Source organism: Dichomitus squalens, assembly GCF_000275845.1.
Source record: "Dichomitus squalens LYAD-421 SS1 unplaced genomic scaffold DICSQscaffold_29, whole genome shotgun sequence".
NCBI classification, from domain to species: Eukaryota; Fungi; Basidiomycota; class Agaricomycetes; order Polyporales; family Polyporaceae; genus Dichomitus; species Dichomitus squalens.
In genome coordinates, this window is record NW_006766911.1 from 295,586 (window position 1) to 320,427 (window position 24,842).

At 56.2% G+C, this 24,842-nt stretch overlaps 9 protein-coding genes across 9 annotated transcripts; 4 read left to right on the forward strand and 5 right to left on the reverse strand.

Annotated features, from left to right (window-relative positions):
- Positions 1–129: 129 nt before the first annotated feature.
- Positions 130–3,127, reverse strand: DICSQDRAFT_65144 (GTPase activating protein; the record flags this gene model as incomplete). The annotated part of the gene is made up of 13 exons (XM_007367893.1): positions 130–192; positions 252–390; positions 492–597; positions 743–883; positions 1,051–1,303; positions 1,371–1,507; positions 1,564–1,687; positions 1,752–1,880; positions 1,951–2,190; positions 2,257–2,398; positions 2,483–2,598; positions 2,687–2,740; positions 2,876–3,127. 13 exons carry the CDS (start codon positions 3,125–3,127, stop codon positions 130–132), a joined length of 1,896 nt encoding a protein of 631 aa, XP_007367955.1.
- Positions 3,128–4,579: 1,452 nt separating this feature from the next.
- DICSQDRAFT_65286 (ZIP-like iron-zinc transporter) lies at positions 4,580–6,183 on the reverse strand (the record flags this gene model as incomplete). The annotated part of the gene is made up of 6 exons (XM_007367894.1): positions 4,580–4,705; positions 4,770–5,005; positions 5,075–5,261; positions 5,370–5,546; positions 5,832–5,915; positions 5,983–6,183. The coding sequence occupies 6 exons, from the start codon at positions 6,181–6,183 to the stop codon at positions 4,580–4,582; spliced, it is 1,011 nt and encodes a 336-aa protein (XP_007367956.1).
- An 842-nt stretch (positions 6,184–7,025) lies between these two features.
- DICSQDRAFT_65230 (urease accessory protein UreG) lies at positions 7,026–8,288 on the forward strand (the record flags this gene model as incomplete). The annotated part of the gene is made up of 6 exons (XM_007367895.1): positions 7,026–7,171; positions 7,256–7,330; positions 7,423–7,523; positions 7,624–7,895; positions 7,967–8,035; positions 8,094–8,288. The coding sequence occupies 6 exons, from the start codon at positions 7,026–7,028 to the stop codon at positions 8,286–8,288; spliced, it is 858 nt and encodes a 285-aa protein (XP_007367957.1).
- Positions 8,289–9,562: 1,274 nt separating this feature from the next.
- On the reverse strand, positions 9,563–10,183 carry DICSQDRAFT_65185 (uncharacterized protein; the record flags this gene model as incomplete). Its single annotated transcript, XM_007367896.1, has 1 exon — positions 9,563–10,183. The coding sequence occupies one exon, from the start codon at positions 10,181–10,183 to the stop codon at positions 9,563–9,565; it is 621 nt and encodes a 206-aa protein (XP_007367958.1).
- Positions 10,184–11,520: 1,337 nt separating this feature from the next.
- On the forward strand, positions 11,521–13,223 carry DICSQDRAFT_89496 (uncharacterized protein; the record flags this gene model as incomplete). Its single annotated transcript, XM_007367897.1, has 7 exons — positions 11,521–11,576; positions 11,638–12,054; positions 12,105–12,152; positions 12,207–12,326; positions 12,379–12,539; positions 12,597–12,853; positions 12,913–13,223. Coding segments are annotated over 7 exons (1,241 nt in total), but the record flags the coding sequence as incomplete, so codon positions are not given.
- A 3,317-nt stretch (positions 13,224–16,540) lies between these two features.
- Positions 16,541–17,176, forward strand: DICSQDRAFT_172168 (uncharacterized protein; the record flags this gene model as incomplete). Its single annotated transcript, XM_007367898.1, has 1 exon — positions 16,541–17,176. The coding sequence occupies one exon, from the start codon at positions 16,541–16,543 to the stop codon at positions 17,174–17,176; it is 636 nt and encodes a 211-aa protein (XP_007367960.1).
- A 1,036-nt stretch (positions 17,177–18,212) lies between these two features.
- DICSQDRAFT_109020 (DEAD-domain-containing protein) lies at positions 18,213–20,861 on the forward strand. The gene is made up of 8 exons (XM_007367899.1): positions 18,213–18,476; positions 18,721–18,890; positions 18,951–19,023; positions 19,071–19,262; positions 19,315–19,376; positions 19,433–19,743; positions 19,794–20,383; positions 20,449–20,861. Exons 1-8 carry the CDS (start codon positions 18,237–18,239, stop codon positions 20,764–20,766), a joined length of 1,956 nt encoding a protein of 651 aa, XP_007367961.1. The 5' UTR covers positions 18,213–18,236; the 3' UTR covers positions 20,767–20,861.
- Positions 20,862–20,864: 3 nt separating this feature from the next.
- On the reverse strand, positions 20,865–23,005 carry DICSQDRAFT_138666 (cytochrome P450). Its single transcript, XM_007367900.1, has 10 exons — positions 22,830–23,005; positions 22,670–22,775; positions 22,391–22,586; positions 22,077–22,338; positions 21,897–22,017; positions 21,833–21,846; positions 21,504–21,774; positions 21,325–21,450; positions 21,142–21,267; positions 20,865–21,088 (listed from the first exon to the last, which is right to left on the reverse strand). Exons 3-8 carry the CDS (start codon positions 22,501–22,503, stop codon positions 21,350–21,352), a joined length of 882 nt encoding a protein of 293 aa, XP_007367962.1. The 5' UTR covers positions 22,504–22,586; positions 22,670–22,775; positions 22,830–23,005; the 3' UTR covers positions 20,865–21,088; positions 21,142–21,267; positions 21,325–21,349.
- A 569-nt stretch (positions 23,006–23,574) lies between these two features.
- Positions 23,575–24,329, reverse strand: DICSQDRAFT_172170 (uncharacterized protein; the record flags this gene model as incomplete). Its single annotated transcript, XM_007367901.1, has 2 exons — positions 23,575–24,120; positions 24,180–24,329. The coding sequence occupies 2 exons, from the start codon at positions 24,327–24,329 to the stop codon at positions 23,575–23,577; spliced, it is 696 nt and encodes a 231-aa protein (XP_007367963.1).
- Positions 24,330–24,842: the final 513 nt, after the last annotated feature.

Genomic DNA, 24,842 nt, shown 5'->3' on the forward strand with positions numbered 1-24,842 from the left:
ACCGATAGAATAAAACAATCGCTGGGTGCGGAGGAGATGGAGAAGCCTCGAATGCGATGATCAAGACGGAGGCTGGTGCGGTTGCGGTAGCGGCGGCGCTGACAAGGAGGCAGCAAAGTCTGGAGTCGTCTACGCCTCTTCGCCGTCGTCCACAAAGATATCGGTGTAATGCTCCAAGATGGTCTCGACGGCCTACGTAGACACGTCAGCGACAAAGCTCCAACGCAACCCCGACGATCTCGCGCACGCACCTTGTTCTGCAGCGACGCGTCTGCCATGCCGTTCATGGCGCCGTTGAGCCCAGGCTGGACCTGTCCAAATAGCGTGGGGCCAAACACGATCGCGAGGTTCTGTACAGACATCTGGTTCTGCGCCTCATGCTGGACGACTCTATTGGTGCGGGATGGGGATGAGGAGGGCGAAATGTAAGTCAGCTGCTGTCATCACGGAAAAATTCGTTATTGAGTTGAGGCATGGAATGCATGACTGACTTGTGCAGGTGGCCCATGAGGTACTTTAATGTCGAGTAGTTCGGATCAGGGAGTCCGTTGACGCGCTCATGCAATCGGATGTGCCTTGCACGCTCGTTCTCGTTCCCTGCGATGTCATTACAATGGGTTATCGGCAATTCAATGAGATAGGGCAGAAGATAGTGCAGAAGAGAAGAGAAGAGGTTACGTGAAGGGGATAGACAAAATCAGATCAGCGCACGACAGACGGGCAGGGGCTGACGGGTGCTTACTTGCGGCCTCCATGAAGTCGGCATGCTGACTCGCCGTGAATAGCGGGTCCGGCAGCTCGCGCAGCCACAGCTTGAGCACACTCGTGACATTGCTGATGTCAGTCGACCACTCGTCTACCTCAAGATTCACCGAGTCTAGGTCTAGTGCGGGGGATCAGCATCATCACCGGACCAACAGTCAATCGAGCTCCCCATTCCGAACCTAGCGAGCCCGAAGCACCCAAGTCGCCATTGCCGACGAGTCGGAGGGTTCGCTTGGGTTCTTGGGTTCTAGCTTGGAGACGTATGCGCTCATCGCGAAGACATACCTCGATCAAGCCGCTCCTTCAGCTTCTGCACTATCCTGTGGGTGCCACCGACGCGGTAGATGCCTTGCTGGTCCAGCCCATACTTCTCGATATGCTCGCAGCACTTAGTGAGGATTGGTGGCACGTCGACATCGTCGCGCGCCATCTGCTCCGCGAGGTGCACGCCAAACGTCGGCCGGCCCTTGTCGGAGAGGTGTGCTTGCGCTAGGCTCGGCGAGCTGCCCGGATGGTGCAGCGCGGGTATGGGCGGGAGCTGTGATGCAAGAGCCCCGTGTCAGTTAGACAGCGAGCAAACATAAGCGAGCAATTGGGGAACATACGAAGCCCTCGTCTTGGGGACCGTTCCGCCGCGGACCGCGGTTGCTCTGTCCGCCATGCGCATAGACGTATGCCTGCATCCAAGTCTTGAAGTCGGACCGGTTGTCGATGGACTCCATAGTCGCCTTGAGGCCGAGAACTGCAGGCAAATACTGCTGAGAAGAAGACGCGGCTGCAATGACACAAATTACGTACCGAGGTCGTCTTGGGGTTGGAGGATCGTCGCTTCGCTGTGTATTATACTCTCGCATAGGAACGCGTAGCGCGAGAGGTGGTATTGGGTGCCGAGATCTATCTCATCTACGCACTCTTTCAATGCCTACGCAGGATCGGGTATCAGCCAAGACACGACATGAAGCTCTCGAAGCGAGATGGAGACGTACTCGTAGTATCCGCGGAAGCTGAAAATTAAAGTATTCTTGCCGGATCGTCTGGGTGTCGGTAACAGCCTTGCGGTATGCGTCCGATGCGCTCGACATGCGCGCTCGGATATCGTCTTCTTGTCGTTGGAGCTATACCATCTCGCACATTCAATTCACGAAGCCCTACATGATTCACAGGTATTCGATAGAGCTGACATACGTTCTGGGGGTTCCGACCCTTCAGCAGCATGCCGCCTTTCGCGACTGCCTTCCCGATGACTCGTTTGCCGTTGACGGGTGACCGGCCTTGCATCGCATTGTCCTTCAGGGACTCACCCTCCTTCTGGAGCAGTAGCCGCTCGAGCTCTTCCGCCGTCATGTCAAAGCGCGCCTTAGTCTTCTCCGTCAGCGATTCTGATTCCTGCAACGCGCGTTCGTAGCGAGTCGCCAGCTCTTTTGTCTGAGCGCATTGCGACAACAACGAGGGTGAGATGAGAAGTATGACGCGAGAAGCGGTACTACTCACCGCTTTCCGGTTTTTATCGACCTCCTTCACCAGGTTGTTGAGCTCCTCGCTCATCTCGTTCAGCCGCATCGCAAACTTCAGCCGACTGTCCGCCATCTGCTCGTGCGTCCTCATGGACGCTTGCCAGGCTTGCACGAAAGACCTTCCAAGAGTCTCACATTAGCCCGCTCGTCGGCCTAGCCGACCACAGACAGCGCGCGGGGAGCGGGAAAGAACAAGCACTTACCCTGCCTTCCCGTCCGTCGTCGCATACTCGGACGCCGTAGAGCGCGCCAGCTTCTGCATCTGCCGCCCGTACTCGTCCTCTAGGCCCGCGCGTTTCTTCAAGAACGATGCTGCTTCCTGCATCCGGCAAGTTGCGCTTCCTCAGCAACTGCGTTTCCAAGTCGGGCCCCGTCTGGGCTCGAGACACAAGACGCGCAGTACTCACCTTACATGACGCCATACTCTGCTTGATCCTGTCCAGAAGGAGGGGCACGCCGCACTACATGTACGATATCGCGCGCGCACGTACACAGTCAGATCCCATCGAGAAGGGGGGCGTCGCGAGTATCCACCACCACCGAGAAATCCGAGCTATGATCAGCGCGCGCACAAGCATTCAAAACGCAGCACTCACGTCCGTCTCGCACAGCATGCGCAAGATGTTCTCGTCGAAGCTCGGCTCGACGAGCGTCGCGACCTCCGCCAAGCTCGCCGCCGCCGCCGACTCGCCGTCCCGCTCCTTCTCCCCGTGGCCATGGCCCACGCTCTCGCTCCCGAGCTCGGAGTCCACGCTCACCCGCGGGGGCGCGTACCCGTTCCCGAGCTCGCTCTGCGTCCCCGTCGCCCCGAGGCCCTGTACGCCGATCCCGGACCCGACCCCCGTCATGCCCTCCCACGGCCTTCCTCCCACGCCGGGGCCGGACCCAGAGCCTGAGGCCCCCGCGAGCGGGGGGCGCGTGGCGCTCTCGACGCTCGAGCGGCGGTGGGGCGAGACGGACTTGGCCTTCGTCGGCGTGGGCGGGGTCACTTCGTCGCGGAGACTGTGGCCGTGGTGGCTGAGGGAGTCGGACGAGGGGGGCACGAAGTGCTGCGCCGACTGCTGTGGGATGCGTCCGCCGCCGCCGTTGGCGTTGTAGTATGCTGGAGTCTTTCCGTTGTCGGCGCGCGAGGGGAGGTGGTCGACGTCGGAGGAGCCGTCGCGGTCGCGGTGGTCGGTGCTGTCCCAGGACGGGCGGGGGTGGAAGCTGTCTTCGCTCATGGCCGTGAGTGCGTTGGGTGTGTGTGTCTTGTCGTTCCTAGGTCGGATGCGGATGTGGGAGTCGAACCCTGATTTGGATGCGGGGATATCGAGGAAGAAGGCCGTAATGTTGTTGGGAAGAGACAAGAGGAGCTGTGCGTGTCGTCACCCGTTCTTCGCCCGCGGGACGATTGAAAGATAGAACGAAGGAAATGGGGGTTTGCGCCTGGCTTGGCCTCCGTGCCTGTACTTCTCAGGACTTCGGGGGTGCAGTAGCGTCGGGTAGGTTACGAGGGGTAGCAGCAGTAGCCGCCTTTGTGCGGATTTGCCGGGCGGGTGCTGTCCGGACCAACGGTGGTCGTGTGCGTAGCAGTGATATCTGTCGGTGGTGGTGCGGCCGTCGTCGAGAGCGTCGGGGCGGGGGAGTAGGAAGGAGCTCGAGAGGAGACGGAGGAAGACAGGGCGCGTTGAGTGCCAGGCGGCGAAGGGGATTGCGCTGCGAGCCAAATCCGGCTGCCCCTGCCCGCGTAGATCTGCTTATGTCAGCAATCATTTCCGTACCGAGGAGCGTGGCCTCGAACAGGCTCCGCCACATGCTGGATCTCGGACATGGTTACACTGCTGCATGCTCGGATTTACTTCTATTCAGTGCCTGGATTCACTTCCATTCGTCTGGTAGGTCGGTCCACACATCTACCCTCTCGGTACTGAGCTTAAAACAATATACCGATCACGACGGGCGTATCAAACTGATTTGTATGCGATTGCTCGCATCTACACATAGATTTGACCACGTCACCGACAAAGCGTACAATCATGCTCATTCTACATAGGCTGAGGAGATGCTGGTGCGAGGAAACGATGTATGCAGAGGTCATATGTGGTGCGAAAACAATAATGATAGCGATGGCAATGGCAACCGCGACCTTGTGTTGAAGCAAGGCGAACAGGCGGATGCATGGCGCGAGGATAACTAATGGCGATGGTACACAGCAGAGCGAGTAGCACAGCACAGCACAACAGTCCATGGTCGACCTCTCGGTCGACGTCGTCGTCACGGTCGTAGCCAACACAACGCACGCGCGGAATCGAGCAGGGAGCTCAAGCCCAGCGACCAAGCAGCGCCATGATGCCCGCACCGGCGATCATGCACCCGAGCGCATACGCCAACTTGCCGTTCGACGCGTGCAGCATGTCCGCGTTGAACAGGAACTCGTGCGCGATCAGCTAGATTACAGGATACCTCCATCAGACAAGCCATATCAACCTCCGTGGACAAGCCGAGACGCACCTCCACCAGACCTGTGTACAACAGGATACCGCTGCTGAACGAGTCCAGGATCCCGCTCACAATGTTGGCGGTATTGCTGTTCGGGTTGTACGTCGTGCGGACGCCGAGCCCGACAGCGATCCCGATGGGTGTCGTAATGCCGTAGAGGAGACCGCCAACTACAGGAACGTAGTCGTACTTGGCGGGAAGGCGCATGAACGCCAGTCGGGAACCGACACCCAGACCCTCGAAGGTTTCTAAGACGCGCCAATATTATCGTCAGGACCGGCCTCCCCATACCACGCCGAAGAAACACGCAGACTTACGATGGAAGATGAGCACGACGAACAAGACCGTGAACTGCTGGTCCACAGCGAGCGTCAGGCCAATGAGCACGCTGTGCAGCAGCACACCGAACTCGAGTATCGCGATGCCGATGATCTGCGCCGTGGCGGAGTCCCCGAGCGTGTTCGGCGTATCCTGGTGTTGCGCTCGCCGCCCGCTCTCGAGTTCCTTGTCCGAGTGCGCTTCCGGGAAGTGTGGCCGGTGCCCCCCACTCCCGTGCATGCTGCTGTCTGTGTCCCGGTGCTGTTTCTCCTCGTCGCGCAGGATCTCGGCCACATGTTGCTGCTCGTGGTCGGTCTCCGGGCCGTGTGCCGCGTGTGAGGCAAGACCGTGCCCATGTGCGTCGTGCACGATGCCGAGGCGGGCGAGGCGGGAGGTGCCCCAACGAAAGGCGACGAGCTCGGTGATGAAGATGCCAAATATGCTGACAAGGCAGATTCCCAGTGGGTATGGCTGGTGAAGGGAGGGGATGAGTTTATGTTGATGTCAAGCAGTGCGTAAAGGGGTGCGCCGCTCATCCTCTCTGAATGCACTCTCGCTGCAATCAAGACGGCTGCACTTCTCGGCACGAGATAACATTCATGATGTCTTTCATGGGTGGTAACGCGAACATTCGAGAGCAGCGTTCGGTTGACGTCACTCTGACCGTGTTCACCACGCACGCCACGCGCGGCGCATAAGGACAGACTGAAGAGAGAAGAGACACAGACAGCATAAGGACAGCAGATAGGCACGTACGTAGTCTTGCCATGCAGGATCCAAACATGGTGACCCAAGCTCTTCAATCGCAGGTCCCAACAGGTGAATCAACGCGGTGGCGATCTACCCAATCACCATCGGACATCGTCAGCAAGCGTACGCATATATACTGGACATGGCCGATGCGCACTATGACCCCGCTCCCAAAATACTTTGCCGTCTCGAATACGGGCTGGGGAATATTCGCGCGCAGGTACTTGTTCCTGCGCGCAAGCACTGGGAAGAGCGCGCCAGACATGGACGTCGTCATGATGATGAAGATGGACGCGATGCGCAGCCCGGTCTTGGTGTTGGCATTGCCAGTGAACGTGCAGTCGGCGGAGTCGGACATCGTGGCGGCGTTGAGGTGGTCAGCGAGAGATGGCAACGAAGATTTCGGGCTTGCGAACGCCCCAAAGGCAGCTGGAAGAACTGGAGGAGACAGGGAAGCGGATCGAGTGGGGGAATCCGGGCGGCCTGCCGGTGGTTTATCTGCTTTTGTACAAGGTTGGGCGAGAGGTGCGGGGAGGTCGGAGGAGGATGGTGAGCCTGGTGGCTGCCGCAGCGGGAGGAAGAGGGACGGATGCAGGAACTCGACGCCTCCGACCGCGAGGGTACTCGGACACAAACGACACCCTCCCATTGGCTGCATGAATCTGCTCACGATCAGCGAGTACCCTCCAGGTCAGCGTCTAATGAGTAGCTTGAGCCAATAATTGCGTCGACGTCCGGCTCAGTGTCCCTCTGAGGTATGGCACCTAAACCTGGTCTTTCCTGTTCCTATTTCACTTAACCATAGCCAATAATCCACAGCAATGTTCCATCCAATACATCACCAGGGTCATCCAACATGTCGCGTGCGTTTGCTTTGCTCCCACAGTGGCTTCGATTTGTCCTGACAACGTGGATATCTACACATGCCGAGACGGTGGATAACGGCGAACGACTTCGAACGCTGCCTTGCGGCCAAGGTTCTGCCATCGACGAGTACCCTCCCAGTGGTCACCGGTCAACAACAGGAACTGAGCTCGGTGCCTTGAACACTTCACTGGCTTGCGCGGCAAACCCCGGACCGCCAGCGCTAGACCACAAGGGATCCAACCGATACGGTAACAGATAGCGATACCAAGCAGGCGACCGCAGATCTCTCCTTCGGTCGTGCACGTAACTCTGCGCATATAGCCACAACCAGGAATGTCGGACCCTGTTCAGTTCATAAACAACCTGTCCGGCGCGGGAGCTGCAGGCCTCGCCCATACCCACTCACACGAGGGGCATACACATTCCCATGGACCCAACGAACACGGGCATACACACGAGATCCTTGATCATCCCGGTACGTTGCGGAGATCGCGCACGCACATGCACAGCAAACTTGGAACAACAACATCGTCCCACTGACATATCTTCGTGATTTTAGGAAGGTTCACGGAGCGGGACATGCCCGACTATGCATCCCGCAACTTCGAGGAACGCGGCTTCACGGTCGGCATTGGCGGGTACGTCACACGGGTCTTGCTCCCCAAACCTTCCATCATCATACTTGAGAGTACCTCCACCGTACTTATGCATGTCGCCTGACGTTTGACAGACCAGTGGGCTCCGGCAAGACCGCGCTCACGCTGGCGCTCTGCCAGAAGCTCCGCAAGGAGTACAACCTCGGTACGGACCTCCTTCCTCTCCGCGTTCTCAGTCCGATGCGACGAGATGTGCTGAAGCTCTTCCTTCGCTCTTCCTCCGTGGCTTATCATCGGCCCTTCGTGCTTGTCGACTCGCGATTCTGGCTGTGCAGCAACGGTGACGAACGACATCTTCACGCGGGAGGACCAGGAGTTCCTGATCAAGAACAAGGCGCTCCCCGCCTCGCGCATCCTCGCCATCGAGACGGGCGGGTGCCCGCACGCCGCGATCCGCGAGGACATCAGCGCGAACATGGGTGCGCTCGAGACCCTCCAGGCCAAGTACGGCTGCCAGCTGCTGTTCGTCGAGAGCGGGGGCGACAACCTCTCTGCGAACTACTCGCGCGAGCTTGCGGACTACATCATCTACGTGATCGACGTCTCGGTGCGTCCCTCTCTCTCGCTGAGCTCGTGTCGTGTGTCTAGAAGCGGTGTTATTGACGGCGGAGACGGTAGGGCGGGGACAAGATCCCTCGGAAGGGCGGCCCAGGGATCTCTCAGTCTGACTTGCTTGTCATTAACAAGGTACGGGAGGTCCTGGTTATCACTCAGAGTCCCGACAGACGGTCATTCATGTCTCTAGATCGATCTGGCGCCACATGTCGGCGCATCGCTCGAGGTCATGGATCGGGACGCGAAGCTCATGCGGGGAGACGGACCCACTGTTTTCACGTCTGTCAGAGAAGGCAAGGGCGTTGACGACGTGGTCGACCTCATTCTCGCCGCCTGGAGGACTGCAGGGAGCCCTGGCACGCCGGGGCCAGTAGGAGACGAATGAAGTGGGCCACCTTGGGCTGATTGAAGTGATCTAACTGTATTTGTACGTCTTTCTGTCCTCCAAGGATGCTCGCGTTATCGCCTCAATACGTCTGCCGTGAAAATCATGGAACCGGTATCGCTGTTGTTCGGCATAGCTCGCTCTGATCGCTGGGAACACAGGTACGAGAGAGCAGTATGCGCTTCGTTGGGGTAGCAGCGCGCTCTTCGGCGGCGTGGCAGATTTGTGAGATATGCCAATACTTCACAGCTGCCGTTAGTCGGCCTACAGTCCGATCGAGCGTACTGTACGCTAGAGTAAAGGAATATCCCGCTCATGTCGACGTCCCTACCATAACATCCAGTCCCTCACGGAATATTCTCCATACGTCCCAGACATGGGCGTAAGAGTAAGCATCACTTAAGCACGCGGTGACAACCCCACGTTGCCTGAGCTCGAGGTTCTGGCTTCATGTCTGTCTCCAAAGTTTTCGTTGCCTATCCAATGGAACCCAGAATCTTATAGAAGGAGCGCCATGTATGATCTAAATGCCTTCACTATTGATTGCGATGTTCAAGCTGACTGAACCACGGCTCCACTGTCCTGTCCAGATTATTCATCGACATCGAAGGGTGCTGGGATCTCGGACATGCAAGCAAGCACCATCGGGTGCATGTGGATTTACGTCACGGGATTAGTAGAACAAGCTCTGACCCCTCCGAAGCCCGTCGTTGAAGGCCATGGAAGCGAGCGATTCTGGCTCACGCGGGGGAGATGAGTGGCGTGTCAGTCTTGGTCGAGTCCCAAACTAGAATGCATCTTCTCAACCGTTCCGTGTTCCAGTACTCCGTCCTCCATATTACGGTGAGTCTCTGCTCAAAGGGGAGGTAGCGCCAATCTAGTAACGCGAGAACGGTAAGCCCCCGCTTGTCAAAGTGCTCCCGATAACACACATGGCCACTGATAGTCTGTAGTCGTTATTGTGTCCTGACCGAGTCCCACCAGGAGCAGGAGGCCCCACTAAATGTCTGTGTCTTCTAAGTTGTGCGTATCCCACTGTCAGAGGCCAACCTGGGAAATGATCACCATTTGCACGTACACCGGCGAAGTCATTATCACCCTCGAATATTCAATCGTGATCTAATACTACCGTGACATGTCCTACTTCGCTCCCTGAATTCATGTTCGCTCCCCTGAACTTCAAATATACGCTCGCCGAATTGGTCGAAACGTCATATATAGGGTCCTAATAGTAGACGGTACGTACACATGTGCTAGTAATACGCTGATTTCGGTCACAGCTGCTTATTCATGAGAATGAGTGCAGGAAGCCGGAGATAGCTCTTGCGAACGCAGGTTTCTTGGCGCACTGGTATGAATCGCAGATTAGATCGACAAACACAAGTCAAGCGACGCCTCACCTGTTGGCACATGTACGTGCTCGTGTATCCTTCCCCGCTGCAGAGCGGGAAGCGGTCGTTGTCACGGACGTCCGTGTCCACTTCGAGCGCGTCACAGTACCAGCAGGAACGTGCTAGCTGGTCCTCGTCGAGCAGAAGCTCGACTTCATGTGCATCGCGCTCCCCGCCTAGCTTCGCGTGCATGCGTTGTGTACGCCCCGTAGGTCGTATGACCTCAGAGTCGGCGGCGCGCAGAGCTGCGAGAACGCCGTTGGGAGGTCGGAGATGGGGCGGTTGACGGTCGAGGTCCGCGTCGAGCCAGATCAGGGGGCGACCGGCAGAGGATAGCGGGGGGACGGTTGAACGCGGCGTAGAGACATTGAGGACGATGTATTCTCGGGTAGCAGCCATACCGTACGCGCGAGCAAGAATGACGAGGTAGGTGCCTGGACTCTTGCGGGCGATAGCGAGCTCGAAGCTGCCTTTGACGATGTCGGGGGACGTGAAGATGAGCATGGCAATGTGTTAGTTGGCCCTTGGGCTGCTCTGTGTGGGCTTATGCGAGGCTCAAATGAGGCATTGCGTTTCTACCGCTACACGGCCATGACGTGGATCACGTCGTGATGTATGAGAACGACGCCCACAACGGAGGCGGTGCACCGGAAGGTCGACGCCTGTGCCCCGAACGGCTGAGGCTCTGCCTGGCTCTCCACTTCCCATCATGACTGTACCCCGACAATCATTCCACGAACTACCTTTGCTTCAAGCTCCAGTGCATTCTTGCACCCCGAAAGATGCTCTTTTCAGGAGGGTTCAGATCCTCCACCTGCGTCTTCGAGCCATGTAATTCCGTGCAGAGCCTCTTTTACAGTGCCAAGCGATCCATGTTGCTCTGAATGGGGATACCTCGTCCTGGGCGTACCGATTCCTCAATATGCAGCACCTTGGCGGCACAGCACTCCAATGTCTCACCCTCATAAGCATCACAGGGCAATCATTGACTAATAACACGACACCGCTCTGTCTCCCTAAACATTTTCTCCGCTTGCACGCTGGTGATCTCGGTCAAGACATTCAGAGGAATAGGCAAGCGCGGCACAGTGAACAGGGCTGCCACGCCCGGCGTTCCTGACATCAACGCAAGGCAGGCAAATCCAAGTAGCTTGGCAGGGCTCGTCCGACCGACTACGGACCCCTGGGGGGCACGACATGAACGGCCAAATGGTTGGTGTGTGATTTTGGCGCCCAGTGATCTGAATTCGTTTTACGATGACTGATGCGCACAGGCCTGGTCTCCAAATTCGATACATCCGGCTAATCATGACCTTCGCCTCTTCCACATGGTGGTGGCACAACTAAGGTCCCGGAATTGGCGGTGTAACGCCCCCGTCGTCGTCAGCTTCCTGGACGACGGGCTCCCGAACGCCAAACGCCGTACAAGCATATATAAAGCCTTCGTCGACGGGTTGTCGTTCCTCAGCTCGTTTTCCCTTCTCTTCCGAGCCGACTCTCTTCCTTTCTTCTTTCAACTCTTTTCAGCTGGTACGATTAACCGTGATGGTTGTCTTGCCATCGTCGAACTAACCTTCTTTGTCTAGCTGTGCGGCTTTTCCTTCACGAATCAATTTACCGTCAATACTCCCGCAAGTCTATCACGCACAAGAACCCACTAGAGCACGTCAAGCATGCCCTCTTTGAACCGCCTTCTTGTTCTTGCCGTTCTCGGCGTTTCGCTCTGCGTCCAGGCTGCGCCTCTGCCCGAAGGCACTAGCGTTGATGTGCGTATCGACCAGGCTTTCATATTCCCCCCGTTTTGATAGGCTCCTCGCAGGCTATCGCAGCCGCCAAGCGCGACCTTGTAGCCGCTGACGACCTTTACGAACGCCACGTTGACGATGACGACGTTGAGGTACGTACTAGTATCGCGAGCTTCAAAGGCCTCTGCTAAAACTAACATTCATGTTCCGCAGTTCCTCGATGCGGACGAGGTTGAGGACGACGATGAAGATGACCTTGAAGAGCGCGACTTTGACGACGAGGAGGAGTTCGAGGGTGATGAAGATGACGAGGAAGGCACCTTCCTTGAACGCCGGAAGGCTAAAGCCGTCAAGGCACCTAAGATCGCAGCTCCGAAGCTACCCAAGGTAGCTGCACCGAAGGCACCTAAGGTCGCCGCGCCGAAGGCCGCGAAGCCGGTGAAGGCCCCCCCTCCGGTAAAGGCTCCTCCCCCCGTTAAGGCTCCCCCGCCCGTTAAGGCCCCTCCCCCGGTCAAGGCTCCGCCTGCCAAGACAACCAAGGCGGCTGCTAAGACAACTAAGGCGGTTGCTAAGACAACTAAGGCGGCTGCTAAGACCACGAAGGCAGCAGCGAAGACCACGAAGGCAGCGGTGAGTGTAAGTCATGCCTCATCCCGTGCCATTCTCAAATGTCCCGCTAGGCCTCTAAGACTACTTCCACCAAGTCGACCTCAACTGCCGGGGCCGCTGTACGTTCCATCCGTCGCACAGGGCTATCTGACTGTGACTGATCAAGTTCACAGTGCTCTGCCACGGCCAAGCCGAAGACGAAGAAGCCCTTCTTCGCCCGTGCGTCTGACTACGTGGCGCACCTCTTCGAGCGCGACTCCCAAGAGTTCATTGGCTGGCACGGCACCAACAGCGTACGTCTCGTCCATGTCAGGTCGCTTTTCCTCACATTGACGTCCGACATAGGACACGGCCGCCTTCTGGGCGCAGAAGGGCCAACTCGAGAAGCCGGTCAAGGCTGACGGCCTGTTCGACTTCATCGGCCTCGGGCCCAAGTCCTCTTCAGGCACGAGTGGTGCCGATGCTGAAATTGGCCCTGGTGTGTACGTCACAGACGACCAAGACATGTGCGTACCGCTATCACATCACGCCGCATACAACCATATCCTGACGCGTTTGCAAAGTGCGATCGCGTTCGCGAACAACAACGCGAAGGTGAACCCCGGCACTACAGCCCAGCTCTGCGCGGTCTTCGCCAAGTCGTCCGCCAACTGGCGCACCGCGATTCGCAAGGCGTTCATACCTGAGAACCTTGTCGGCGATTCGTCGAACGCGGCCAAGAAAGCGCAGCTCGAGAATGCCCGTCTCGCACATGTCAAGCAGGCCGTCCCGGGCGTGAGCGCGCCGAGCGTGGTCAAGTTCTCGCTCCTCAACCGCATCAGTACGTAGCCTCATTCGCCCCTCCTTGACATGGAGCTGATCGCACATCGGACTATGCAGCCAAGACCGGCCAGCTCGTCCTTCCGGCCACGATCACGAACCAGTTCACGGCGCAGTGCTTCAAGGCTGACGGCGGCGCGGCGGCCCCGGGCACGAACAAATTCCCGGCGTTCAGCTACAACGGCAACACTCTTCGCACGGAATGGAACATAGCTGCTGAGAACGCAGGACAGTGCTCATAAATGGTCAGGGGTGTACGATGCGGTAACAGTGAAGTGAAATGTACCATAACCGAGCCAGCTGTAGAGAGTTCGTCCATCCATGGACTATACTGCATCACAACTCTCATTGAACGAAGATCTTTTACCTCCAAACGTGATGCATAGACAGGTCCGCGAATGACGCGAACTGTCAATAGGAGCTGAGGACTTGATGTTTGATTGCGAGATGGCCGCCAGGAGGCGGTTTGACCCACTGCACACAGCCGTCGTAGACGAGAAGCCGAAAGATATGGACGAGTGCAAAACCAGTGGTGGCTTTATTGAGACGACCTACAAGTCAAGTTCTATAGCTGCACACTTTCCGCGGGGTACTCGGCGCAGCTGTGTTCACCTTAAGGCACGCCTCGTCTCTTTCGCTTACAACAATGGTCCGTAATTTTCCATGCTGCGATGGCAATTTTCGAGTGTCGTCCTGCGGTAGAGTTGAGGGTCTGAGACATCATCTAAGTTCAGCGTCGCTGCAACTCGTAGGACATAACAATCTCCCATTTAGCTGCCTTCGATGGAGGATGCGACATCGCTTCCATGGGATTTATACTTATCGCCACACGCCATGATCAGCTATCTTTTCAGGCTACTTCCTCCAACATACAGCTTACTGATCCATGACTTCACTCTCACCTTATAGCAAAATGGCGTATGATCAGTATTGAGGTCGGTTTTGGGGCATACATCGAAGTGCTGACCAGAGCCCTTGCGGGAACATAGGAATCGGGCTCAGATGACTGCGAAGGGGCTCCAAACATCACCCCTTTGTTCATTGTGCAGGAGGTTTGACCTTCCCCGCGTGCGTACAACATAGGCACCCAATATCTTCCCATCAATCCTCTGGTCTCCTAGCGAAGGAGCGCTCTTCGTTGTACTGTGAGTGCATCGCTCCGTATTTATTGAGGTTATGGGGTATTGCGTGGCCACTCACTGTACTCAGTCAGAACCATATCCCTCTAAAGCACCACCCTCCGGCAGAGCGCCCCACTGGGTGTCTATATCGTGCAGGACACTCATTGCATCCTGGTAATCGGAGGCTCGTTGTGCTTGGTCGGAGGCTCGGACGGATGCTTGTTGTACTTGAGCTGGAGTCACCATCGAGGAGGGTTTCGGTCGCGCCAGGGCGCCGCTCCTGAAAGCGTTCAGAGGTATCTTCTGCGATTGCCCATACACGCGGGCTACATCGCGAATTGCGATCTTGGCCTTCCCGTTTGGGTGCAATTGAGTGTTATGCCTGGGAGGTTGTCGAAGGCTCTGTCAGCTTTGCAAGATGTCGACGGGTGATCGTGACAAACTGGTTAGCCTGCATGACTCGAGATACTGCGAGATCAAGAAGATCAGTGTGTGTGTGTGTGTGGCTGAGTGCGAGAGGGGGCTTCAGGCGGCTGCAGGCAGGGCCCTGCAATCGATGAGCTTTGTGGTACGTGAATGCTTCGCGAAGCCGATTCCGGATGACATGATTCCCACGTAGTAGTGTTAGCAAGCTGCCTCCGAGAGACAAGCAAAGATGGTAGCATATTTGCGCTCGGAGGACTGGCTAACGGGATCGACGGCGCCACCCACTTGAGTCATCGTTTCGCATCGAGGTGCACGGCCGACGGCGTTGAGTATAGGAATGGTGTGCTGGCTTGCCTATTCCGGAACAACGCCACCGAGGCGTCGGGCGCATCAATTGCCCACATACGCTCTCCTTCTCGTCTTCCACGTTGTCGCCTTGAGGCCCCCACCGAGCCGTAGAGCTACATATCGCGGCGCCCTCTTAGAACACGCCTTTTGTGGCCATTTTTTGCTCGTGAGTGATACTCGTTCTCCCAGCAGTGGCACGAGGCTCGGACGGCAATCGGTATCAACCCACCATGACAGTCGCCGTGCCATTGTGCGCGCAGGCCGACGAGGTCCGCTTCTAGACCCCTAACGGACGAAGGACACGAAGGATCAAATGTCCGCTATGGAAGGTGTGTGAACAATGCTTCCTAGTTGCCTTATGGGAACGCGTATCGATGGCCATGATAAAGGGTCGTTTGCCCATCGAGCGCAGGAGACATACGGCATAAAGGCTGTCCAGGAAGCAGCCGAGCATGTCGTTCCTAGAGCCCTGCCCAATCTTGCTCCATTGGGATGTGTCATCGAATGAGTCGTCAAGGCCACCTGCCATTTGTGGCGACCATTGTCTCCAGAAGCGCAAACACGCTGGCGCCCCGTGATACTTGGTTTCTCTCGCTTGCGCTGGTGGGTGGCGTCGATGCCTGAAGTCTGCCTCACAATACCGTTATTGGCAGCTTGTATGGCCCCCTTGAGCTGTATCCGGAAAGAGACCTCGCGGACCGCGGCTGTGGGCGGCATGTCGACTATCCTGGTGCCGCAAGGCTCTGTAGAGTGGGTCCGCGACCGCCCTGGCCTGATGCCTTCGCGGATCAGTCGAGTATAAAGTGTCGGGCTCACACGAGTGGGCGCGTTGCGTCCTGCATATCTTCGCAGCCTCCCTTCTATCCACTGACAGCTACCAGCGCTGCGAAATGCCTAAGTCCACAAAGAAGAAGCCCTCAATCGCCCGGGGAAATAAGATCAAAGGTGCTTCACAATGGAGAGTTCTCCCTGCGCAACTTCGATCCATTCCCCAGAGTGAACAGGTGAGCTTCTGCTTCGTGGAAGTACGCCGTGGATACTCATCATACCCATACCTGTAGTTGTTTTCACTATGGGGGACAGACTCTTTTCGTCAAGCCCCACCCACCGCGTTGTCGAGCACGTCGGTATGGGATGCCAACGACCCGAGTCGTACCGTTGTCTATCCATCTGACGGTAGTGCTCCCGTGAAGCACCGTCGCCCCCAACCCCTGCCGGCTACTCCATCTGTTATCTCAGCCCCGAAGACCGTCCAGCACTCTCTAGGTGCAGAAGACTCTTCGCAGTGTGCCTTGCACCCCTCATCGCAACTGGGACCTTGCTCATCGTCGACCGCGCAGCCTCATCCGAACAAATGTGTACGTGCGCCACATACTGCGCAAGACTATCCGTCACGTCTATCGTCACCGTCGTTGTCCTCCCAGCAAGAGAGGAACGAATCCTTCGACGAGCCTTCCTTCCTGGCTTATCCATCTTGTGCGCTTCATCAGTGTTCTTCTGAACTTAGCAATACCTCTCCAGAGCCCTCGTCCTGCTTTCCTTCCCGAACGGCGTCTCCCGCCACAACCATTCCATCTCCGGCGGTCTCTCCGCCACCGCGCCCTTGGTCATCTCCTGGCGAACTTCATCCCATCCTCTCGTTTCTCCAACATGGCCATATCAATCTTCAGCACGCACATGGCACGTCATCCATGTACAGGGCTCGATCAGGACCTCCCAACACTCTTCCACAGAGTCATGGCGAGGGGACACTCAGTGTCCACGACGTGTGCTCTCAGCGCAGGTTGCCTCCCATGAACTTCGCACAGGTCGTCAAACCTTCGCTCGAGCAAGAGCGGGCCCAAGAGCGACGGGCAGTGAACGTTGTCCTACCGGCGATCCGCGCCGATACATGTAGGCCAGGTGAAGATCAGTTGGACTTCGAGGAACGCGGCATCGATGCGGCTCGAAAGTCAGAGCGCAGCTCCAGGCACCGGCCCTACCACATCCCTAGCATGGCGACTGGGGCGCATCGTCAAACGCAACAAGAGAGACGCAAGGCGAGCGAAAACGATCTGCCGCCCCTGCGTCTGCTCATAAATCAGATAGAGTACGACGAACACAGGCGAGTGCAAATGCGCGCGCAATTTAGGTTTCAAGTTCCTTTCGCAGACAAACTTCCCATCCCCGCGGCTGCCCCCATGAAGCGCAGCTCGTTCACACCCTCGCGTCACGAAGACGGTGCGGGAATGGTGGCGTCTGTTCCTGTCCAGCAGCCTATGGTGTCGTCGTCGTTACGTGCTCCCATTCCCTCTGTGCCGACCTCCCAGCAGCTAGTTGCTGGTTCCATCAGTCTTGCCTTCTTCAATTCGCGCTCCTTTGTTCCAATGCATGGAAGTCCCTCCTTCTCCGCCAACGAATCTAGGGGCGCTGGGGCGCACGCCTTGTGAGATGAGTGGCGTGCACCACGTCTCGTTGTCGCAGTCTCCAATCGCAATCTGTCACTGAAGTTCTCCCAAGTCTATCCCTGTGTGCGCTTGCCATCCATGTCGTTCCTCCACTTCATGTCTTCTCCCCTTGATCATGTATTCCTGTGCGTTGTCATTGATCATGCTGCCATGTATTGCTATGACTATGTATGTGATTAATTTGCAATGTGGCATTCGCCATTACCCTATACTGGTGTTTTTTGTCGAGATAGGTCGATGTGCGTAGCTGGACCTCGATCGCTCATCATTCAGGCCGCATGGTTTTCTCTCGGTCTTTCTGAGATAGAGCCCTTCACGAAGTCCCACAACGACGGCTGGAAAATAGACGATGATCCGACTGAGGACGACCATTTGGTCACCGAGGGTGGATGTGTGTCAAACACTCACGCCTGAAGGCCCTGAAGACTCGCTCGACAGTAGTGCGATCATTGGCCCCACAACACTCATCGACACCCACCATCGATCCGCCTTTTACAACGCTATGTGAATGAGTATTCATGTGCTGGTCACGAACACCACCACTCCCACGTCTGCCACATCAAACACTCCTGTGCGATGAAATGAATTGTCAGTGACTACTCTTCCTACTCACCTTAGTCGCACACTCCTCGAGTAGGCTCGATTGTTCTCTTCCTCCAGTGAACCTCTCGCAGCACAAGACTCCCGGAATGGTTCGCCTTTGCGACGCACAGTGTTGTGACTAGCAAAAAATACGATACAGTGCGACCAGCGACTGGCTTCTGTGCTGTCTACTATGGTTTGTTGTTCAACGCAAGACCAGGTAACGATGAAAGTCAGTACTTGTGGACTGATCGGGAGTTGTTCAGGTCCTCCGTATCCACCTGGCGCTTACTTCTAACACGTGACTGTCCTTGCATGAAATTTCGTACACGGTGCAACTCCAGGTCTTCTTCGAGCTCCTTCGGCTTGTCCTTCTAGCATACCCTTCTCGTCTCATCATAGATCCTAGTCGTACGTTGAAGTCTGGCGCGATACCTGCGATACCTGACGTCTCATCGCCATGCCTGACGCACGCCTTGTCGATCCCAAGGCAACCTTTGCCTCCTTCAGCCAGATCCTCGATGCTCGGATACTGCGAGCTCTCGCCGACATGGGGTTCTCCCGGCCGACGCTTGTCCAGTCAAAGGGCATACCTCTTGCACTTGAAAACCGCGATATTCTGGCCCGAGCGCGGACGGGAAGCGGGAAAACTGCTGCTTACTGCATTCCAGTCGTCCAAAAAGTTTTGAACGCGAAATCAGTGAGTATCTCTCTCTTATGCACGACATCTGCACCCGCGCAGGTTTGATTACGACGCGCCGGAGGAAGGTAGAGGCCGCGTGCCTCTTTTCAGAGACTGCTGATAGGTAACCGTCCGCTCAGCATACCGATTCAACTGCCTTGGCCTGCCTCCACTTTAAATCTTGATGCCCAGTGTTACAATGTTGCCCTAATAAAGTGTCTATTCCGGCTTTGGCACAACGCATACTCACTATCATGACCAGAGCATATCCGAAGAGGACTCCAGACGACAGGCGACGCGCGCCCTCATCCTCGTCCCGACGCGAGAGCTCGCGGAGCAGGTGTCCGCGCACCTGAAAAGCCTGCTCACATACTGTGACGCAGACGTGGCGGTAGCAAATGCCTCAACCGGAACCACCGCGCACCTCCAGAAGTGAGTAAGTCGTTCACTTACGCTTGCCGCTCGGGAGGATGTTGATGAGCTCTGTCGTAGGACACTCCTTTCGGACAACCCTGATATTGTCATCGCCACTCCCTCACGTGCGCTCGCGCTGCTCCAGTCCAAGGTATGCTAGGCCCTTCACTGACGGGAGATCTGCACTCATTTGCGCAGGACTTGTCCCTCGGGTCACTGGAATCGCTCGTTATAGACGAGGCAGATCTCATCTTGTCATATGGACATGACGAAGATGTTCGCCAGATTTTCGGAGGTGGATACCTGCCAAAGGTGTTCCAATCGTTCCTTATGAGTGCAACGATGACGGAAGACGTGGAGGCGCTCAAAGGCCTCGCGTTGCGGAGTCCGGTGAGTATAAGCAAGATGTGCTGATACCAATTCCCTGACAATCAGATGCCAGGTTATACTGAAGCTAGAGGATGAGGAAGATGAGGCTGCGAATCTGACTCAGTACTCTGTCCGGTGAGCGCTGCTTCGTTGGTGCAGACCACCAGCCCCATCGCTTACTCTGTTTCCAGCTGCTCGGAAGTCGACAAGTTCCTGCTGACATACGTCATCCTGAAGCTCAAGCTCATCAAGGGCAAGTGCATCCTCTTCGTCAACGACGTCGACCGGTGTTACCGCCTCAAGCTCTTCCTCGAGCAATTCTCGATCAAGAGCTGCGTGCTCAACTCGGAGCTGCCCCTAAATTCGAGGTACCATGTTGTGCAAGAGTTCAACAAGGGCGTGTATGATTATATCATCGCATCGGACGAGAACTCAGGGAAGGCAGAGCAAGATTCGAATGATGAGCAGGAGGACGAGGCTGAGGAAGCCGATGACGACGATTGTAGGTCTGCTACCATACGTCGCTCAACTGTGTGCTGACGCTTACTGCAGTCATGTCTTCGCAACGTGAACCCGAAGCGAATGGCGCGCCATCAGAAGACGATGCAGACTCGACGCCAGCCCAGTCTCTCAAGCGAAAAAAGCGCGCGAATTCGCCCGCACCCGAGTCCTCGTCGTCGTCAAAACCAAAGTCCAGCAAGCGTAAACGGCGCAAGGGCGGCGGCGCCCCCGACGCCGAGTACGGCGTCTCGCGCGGCGTGGACTTCGTCGACGTCTCGTGCGTCATCAACTTCGACCTCCCCGCCTCCTCCCGCGCGTACACGCACCGCGTAGGCCGCACCGCGCGCGCGGGGCGCACGGGCATGGCGCTCTCTTTCGTCGTCCCCAAGGAGCTGTGGGGCAAGAACCGCGTCGTCGGGTGCGTCGAGAGCGCGAAGCGCGACGAGGAGGTGTTCGCGCGGGTCGAGAGGGAGCAGGCGGCGAGGGGGAGCCAGATCAAGGAGTACCAGTTCGACATGAAGCAGGTCGAGGCGTTCAGGTATCGCATGGAGGACGCGCTGCGGGCGGTGACGCGGAGCGCGATCAAGGAGGCGAGGATCAAGGAGCTCAAGACGGAGATCCTGAACTCGGACAAGCTGAAGGTGCGTTTCGCTTTCCGGTGATTGATGCGGGGATGCAGGGGCTGATGGACGTGGCTTGGGTGTAGGCTCACTTCGAGGACAACCCGCTAGACCTGGAGTACCTGCGGCATGATAAACCGTTGCACCCTACGCGGGTGCAGTCGCACATGAAGCACGTCCCGAAATACCTCCTCCCGCGGATCGCGCCCGTTCCGGGGGCGGACGCTGGCGTCGAGAGCGACAGCAAGCCTGCACCTGGACCAGGTGACGTTGGCTTCGTTCCGTTCAACAAAAATGCACGAGGGCGTGGTCGTGGTCGCGGGAGAGGTCGAGGCGGTAGGGGCGGCGGGGGACCCGGTCGGGGCGGAAAGAAGAAATCGGACCCACTCAAGAAGTTTGGCTAATCTCGACGCTCACCTTGACCTGATCCGTTGGTACGCCTGTGTATACACTTGCATGGCCCTTCGTCCTGCACTGGCAGCACCGTCATAAGATGCCGACTTGTCGTTCCATTTTACTGGTCTACCTGAAGAGGATGGCATGCACTTCGTCTGTGTCCTCCATCTCGAGACTTCGTTACAAGTTCAGTCTACAGTCGGCCTGAGGCACACTTCACAACAACTCCCATGATCAGGGTCGCTCCATCAGTAGGTCGCTAATCCGCTCATGAGGCGCTCCACCCGGGGCCTCCGTCCCTCGATTACATGCTTGTACCCTTGGACATGCCTGAGAGCTACTGCGTTAAGATTGCATACAAGGTCAGTCGTGGAGGTACGCACGAGATCATATCATCCGAAGCCCTGTATTTCATCTTCACCGGTGGCGGCTGAATATCGAAGACGTGCAGTACAGATGCGCAGTAAATCATCAAGGACGCTTCCGCAAAGTGGCGACCCGGACATATCCTACACACTCGGCATGAGTTCTTGCGCACATCAGAGCGCATGCACACGCGTACTGACCTCCGTCCAAAGCCAAAGACGAGCTCTACTGGGTCAGTCGCTGAACGTCTGCCTTCCTTAGGCAAATAGCGTTCGGGGTTGAATGCTTCTGGGTCGGGATACTCGTTTGCATTTCTTGACACGGCCCTTCGCACATCATATCAGGGCGGAATTGGCAGCTGGATAGGGGAAGTACGTACCACAGGTTCTGATTGACCAATGCTCCTGCAGGAATGTGATATCCATTATACTCGTCATCCGCTTCCGCGACGTGTGGTATGCCGAGCGGTGTGATGATATGCCATCGCAGTGTCTCCTTGACAATTCCTTGAGAGACGGAAGAGAGGCCAAGTCGGAGAATTCGGGCAGCCGGTCAGGTCCTATAACAGCATCGAGCTCTGCTTGTGCGCTCGTTTGTATGTCAGGATGCATGGCCATCGTGAGGAAGTAGGCTTCCATGGTAGCGTTGGTCTACAAGAAGAGGCGAGTGTGAGTCGTTGGGTACGACGACGCATGACTGGATACCTGCCGTATCAACACCCGCTGCGTTCTAAAGTGAGAGGATGAAACATGGAGATATGTTATATGCACACCTATGAAAGATGTTGCCGTGAGGTACAGGCACATGTCCCGTACTTCAGACGTGTGCACATCCTCTATGTTACTGTCTGCGAGAATTCGCGTCACCATTGATTCTCGGATGACGCCCGTTTCCTCCGAGAGGGTCGCACGTCAGCCCTCGCATCTCGTACAATTGAATAAACCGCCCTCACCGTATCCGTAGTCGCGATGGCGAAGAGCTTGTTCGTGGTTTTCGCTATCTCATCTTTCGTGTCCTCCGCAAGTCGCTTAATTCCAGACCAAGAGGGTAGGTAGCGCAAGAATGGAAAGGCTTCCATGACATGGGCACCCGGGAGCAGCAAGGGCCTGCTGATATCCTGCATCGTCTGTACCATCTCGAAGTACTGGCGATCGTCTTCTTCTCCTGTGAGCTCTACCCCATATGCGACGCGCAAACCTGTCTCCGTGCCTGCACTAGGGATATGCGTGAAGCGGTGGACGTGAACCAAACACAGATGCGACTCACTAGTGTACGTGTGCGAGGAACTCCTTCGGGGACTCTGAGAGTCGGCACGGTAGATTTCGATCACTTTTCAACTGCACCGGATGCCATTGTGCGATGGCGTCCGCGTTGAACATACGATGAAAGACGCGGCGATTCTCACGCCATTTCCGTCCATACACGAAAAAAGGAATGAACTGATCCAATACGAGCCTAGTTACTGCAATTGGAGCGAGGAACCCCATGGGGAGTAGTGTAACTGAGCACGCACAGCTTGACCATGGTAGAGTTCAACCGACTAACCAACTAGAGAGGTTGACTGACTTCTTATCCAGCAGCTCTAAGGCGTCGGAGAGAGCATTGAGCGTAATGATCTGCCGCCCAAGGACGTTGAGGTACACGATATCGCCTGATGCTAGAGTGGTCGATAAGTTCGTTGAGTATTGAAGGATATGCTACCTACCGTACTTATTTGACAACGCCGCGAACGAAGGTCCCAACTTCAACCGCGGTACATCTCAAGCATTTCCAATGATGGGAAGCTGCCGAGGACCGGGAGGCAGAGGCGGAGTCCCTTTACGTCGAGGAAAAGCTCTGAGAAGGACAAATGAGACTGAGATCAGAGCGACCCATAGACGATGCTTATTGATAGTATCCCGTTCGTGGACATTGTGGTGGACGAGGAAGACGCGGTTAGAATTTCAAAGGCACTGGCGACGTGTGGACTATACTTACTTGAAGTAGAGCAAGACGGGAAGCACACCCCGACGTGGTTGCCCCAGACCCCCATGATCCAATTAAGCGCCCCATCTCGGATGAGTCTATCGAGAACACCGGCACGAGGCTGTCGACTTGTCTCCAAGCTTCAAAGCATTTTGTAGGGATTTAGATTTCCCGCATAATGGGGGAGTTCATGAGTGTGAAGTCCGTGGTACGTATACATCTTTCACGAGACGCTAACCAGCCATATCGCAGACATTCAACTCCCTCCAACATGCAATGAATTTACATAGATCCTGGTTCATATGCATGGTGCAGGGTGCACAGGCACGTAAAGATTCATCGCTGGAGCTCATCGAGGTAGAGCTCCGACGTTCTTGTGAAAAGCGCATGTCTCAATGTGGCACAGCCCTTGCATTCCAGGGGCTACATACTGTATATTGCAGCAGCAGGGCGAACTCTGTACACTAGTCCTACTGTGACTACAATTACAATATGTACGGGACCAGGGCGTACGGCACTTCCTCCCTATACTTCAACCACTCTCCACCGAAATGGGTCTTGAGCTTCGTATCCTCGACGCTACATCTGCGATACAGCGATACAAACCCAAACACGGATGAGATACGCCATGACCAGCCGAGGACAGCCAGCGCCGGAGTGCCCTCAATGCCGCACTCCGCGACATACCCGCCTGTGCCGAAGTACATGAAGTACGCGCCAATGGTGAGGAGGATCATGCCAGTGTAGGACGGATGGCGGGCGTAGCCGTACGGACCCGCGGTAATGAGCTTGTGGTCGTCTTTGACGACGACTTCGAACGTGAACAGGCTGCCGAGGGTATGGTAGGACCAGAGGCGGATGAATGCCCCGGACGAGAGGATAGCAACACCTGCGATGAAGGACGCGGAGAAGGTGGCAAGATGCGCTTGGGAAGGAGTGGCCGGGCAGATGAGTGGCGTGACAGGTAGGGACTGGACGCCAGGGTATGCAAGAAGGAAGGCGTGGAGAAATGATACGGTCATCATCATCACCTGCAGTTGAGATAGGACTGGTCAGCATGTACCCCTAGAAACGTGAACCAGACACTTACACCGGCCGTGTATGCTATGTACCGCACTATGTACTCGTAAGCCTGACCCTTGTATACGGCATTGCTGAGAACGCGAGGCTGAGGCGGAGTGATTGCAACCGTATAGAATGCGGACGAGGCAACGAGGAAGAAAGCTTTGGCGAGTGACATTCTGCGTCAAAGAAACGTTCTGAGATCTGGACATTGGACATGGGCCGTTATATAGCCCCACGGGTTTGCGCATCACCTTCAGTACTTCAAGATCTGCCTACTCACAGCATTATTTCTCCCTCACGTGGAACTTGTACTCGTGGTCGTGGAAAGTATTCGAACGCCCGTGTTTAGGCGCCCATTGACTGCTCCTCCTCCTGGTTCTGTAAGTAGTATAAGTAGACATATCTCTACCGTAATTGAGGTATATATTGCTGTTATTGTCAGGAACGTGTGCACACCATGTGATAGGAATATGATCTCTATCTTGAGCCAAACTAGGCTCAACAAATCTCAGCGTGCTCAGTGAGCATGAGCAGAACATTTGCTATTCTTAGGTGCTGGGAATTGATCAGCATACCTCCATATTCTTGCACATATATCTAGCCATAGAGGAGGGTTTATATCATTAGTGATTGCTAGCTTTTGACCATCTCTTTCTTGAGAAATGGACCTACAATACTAGACCAGCTC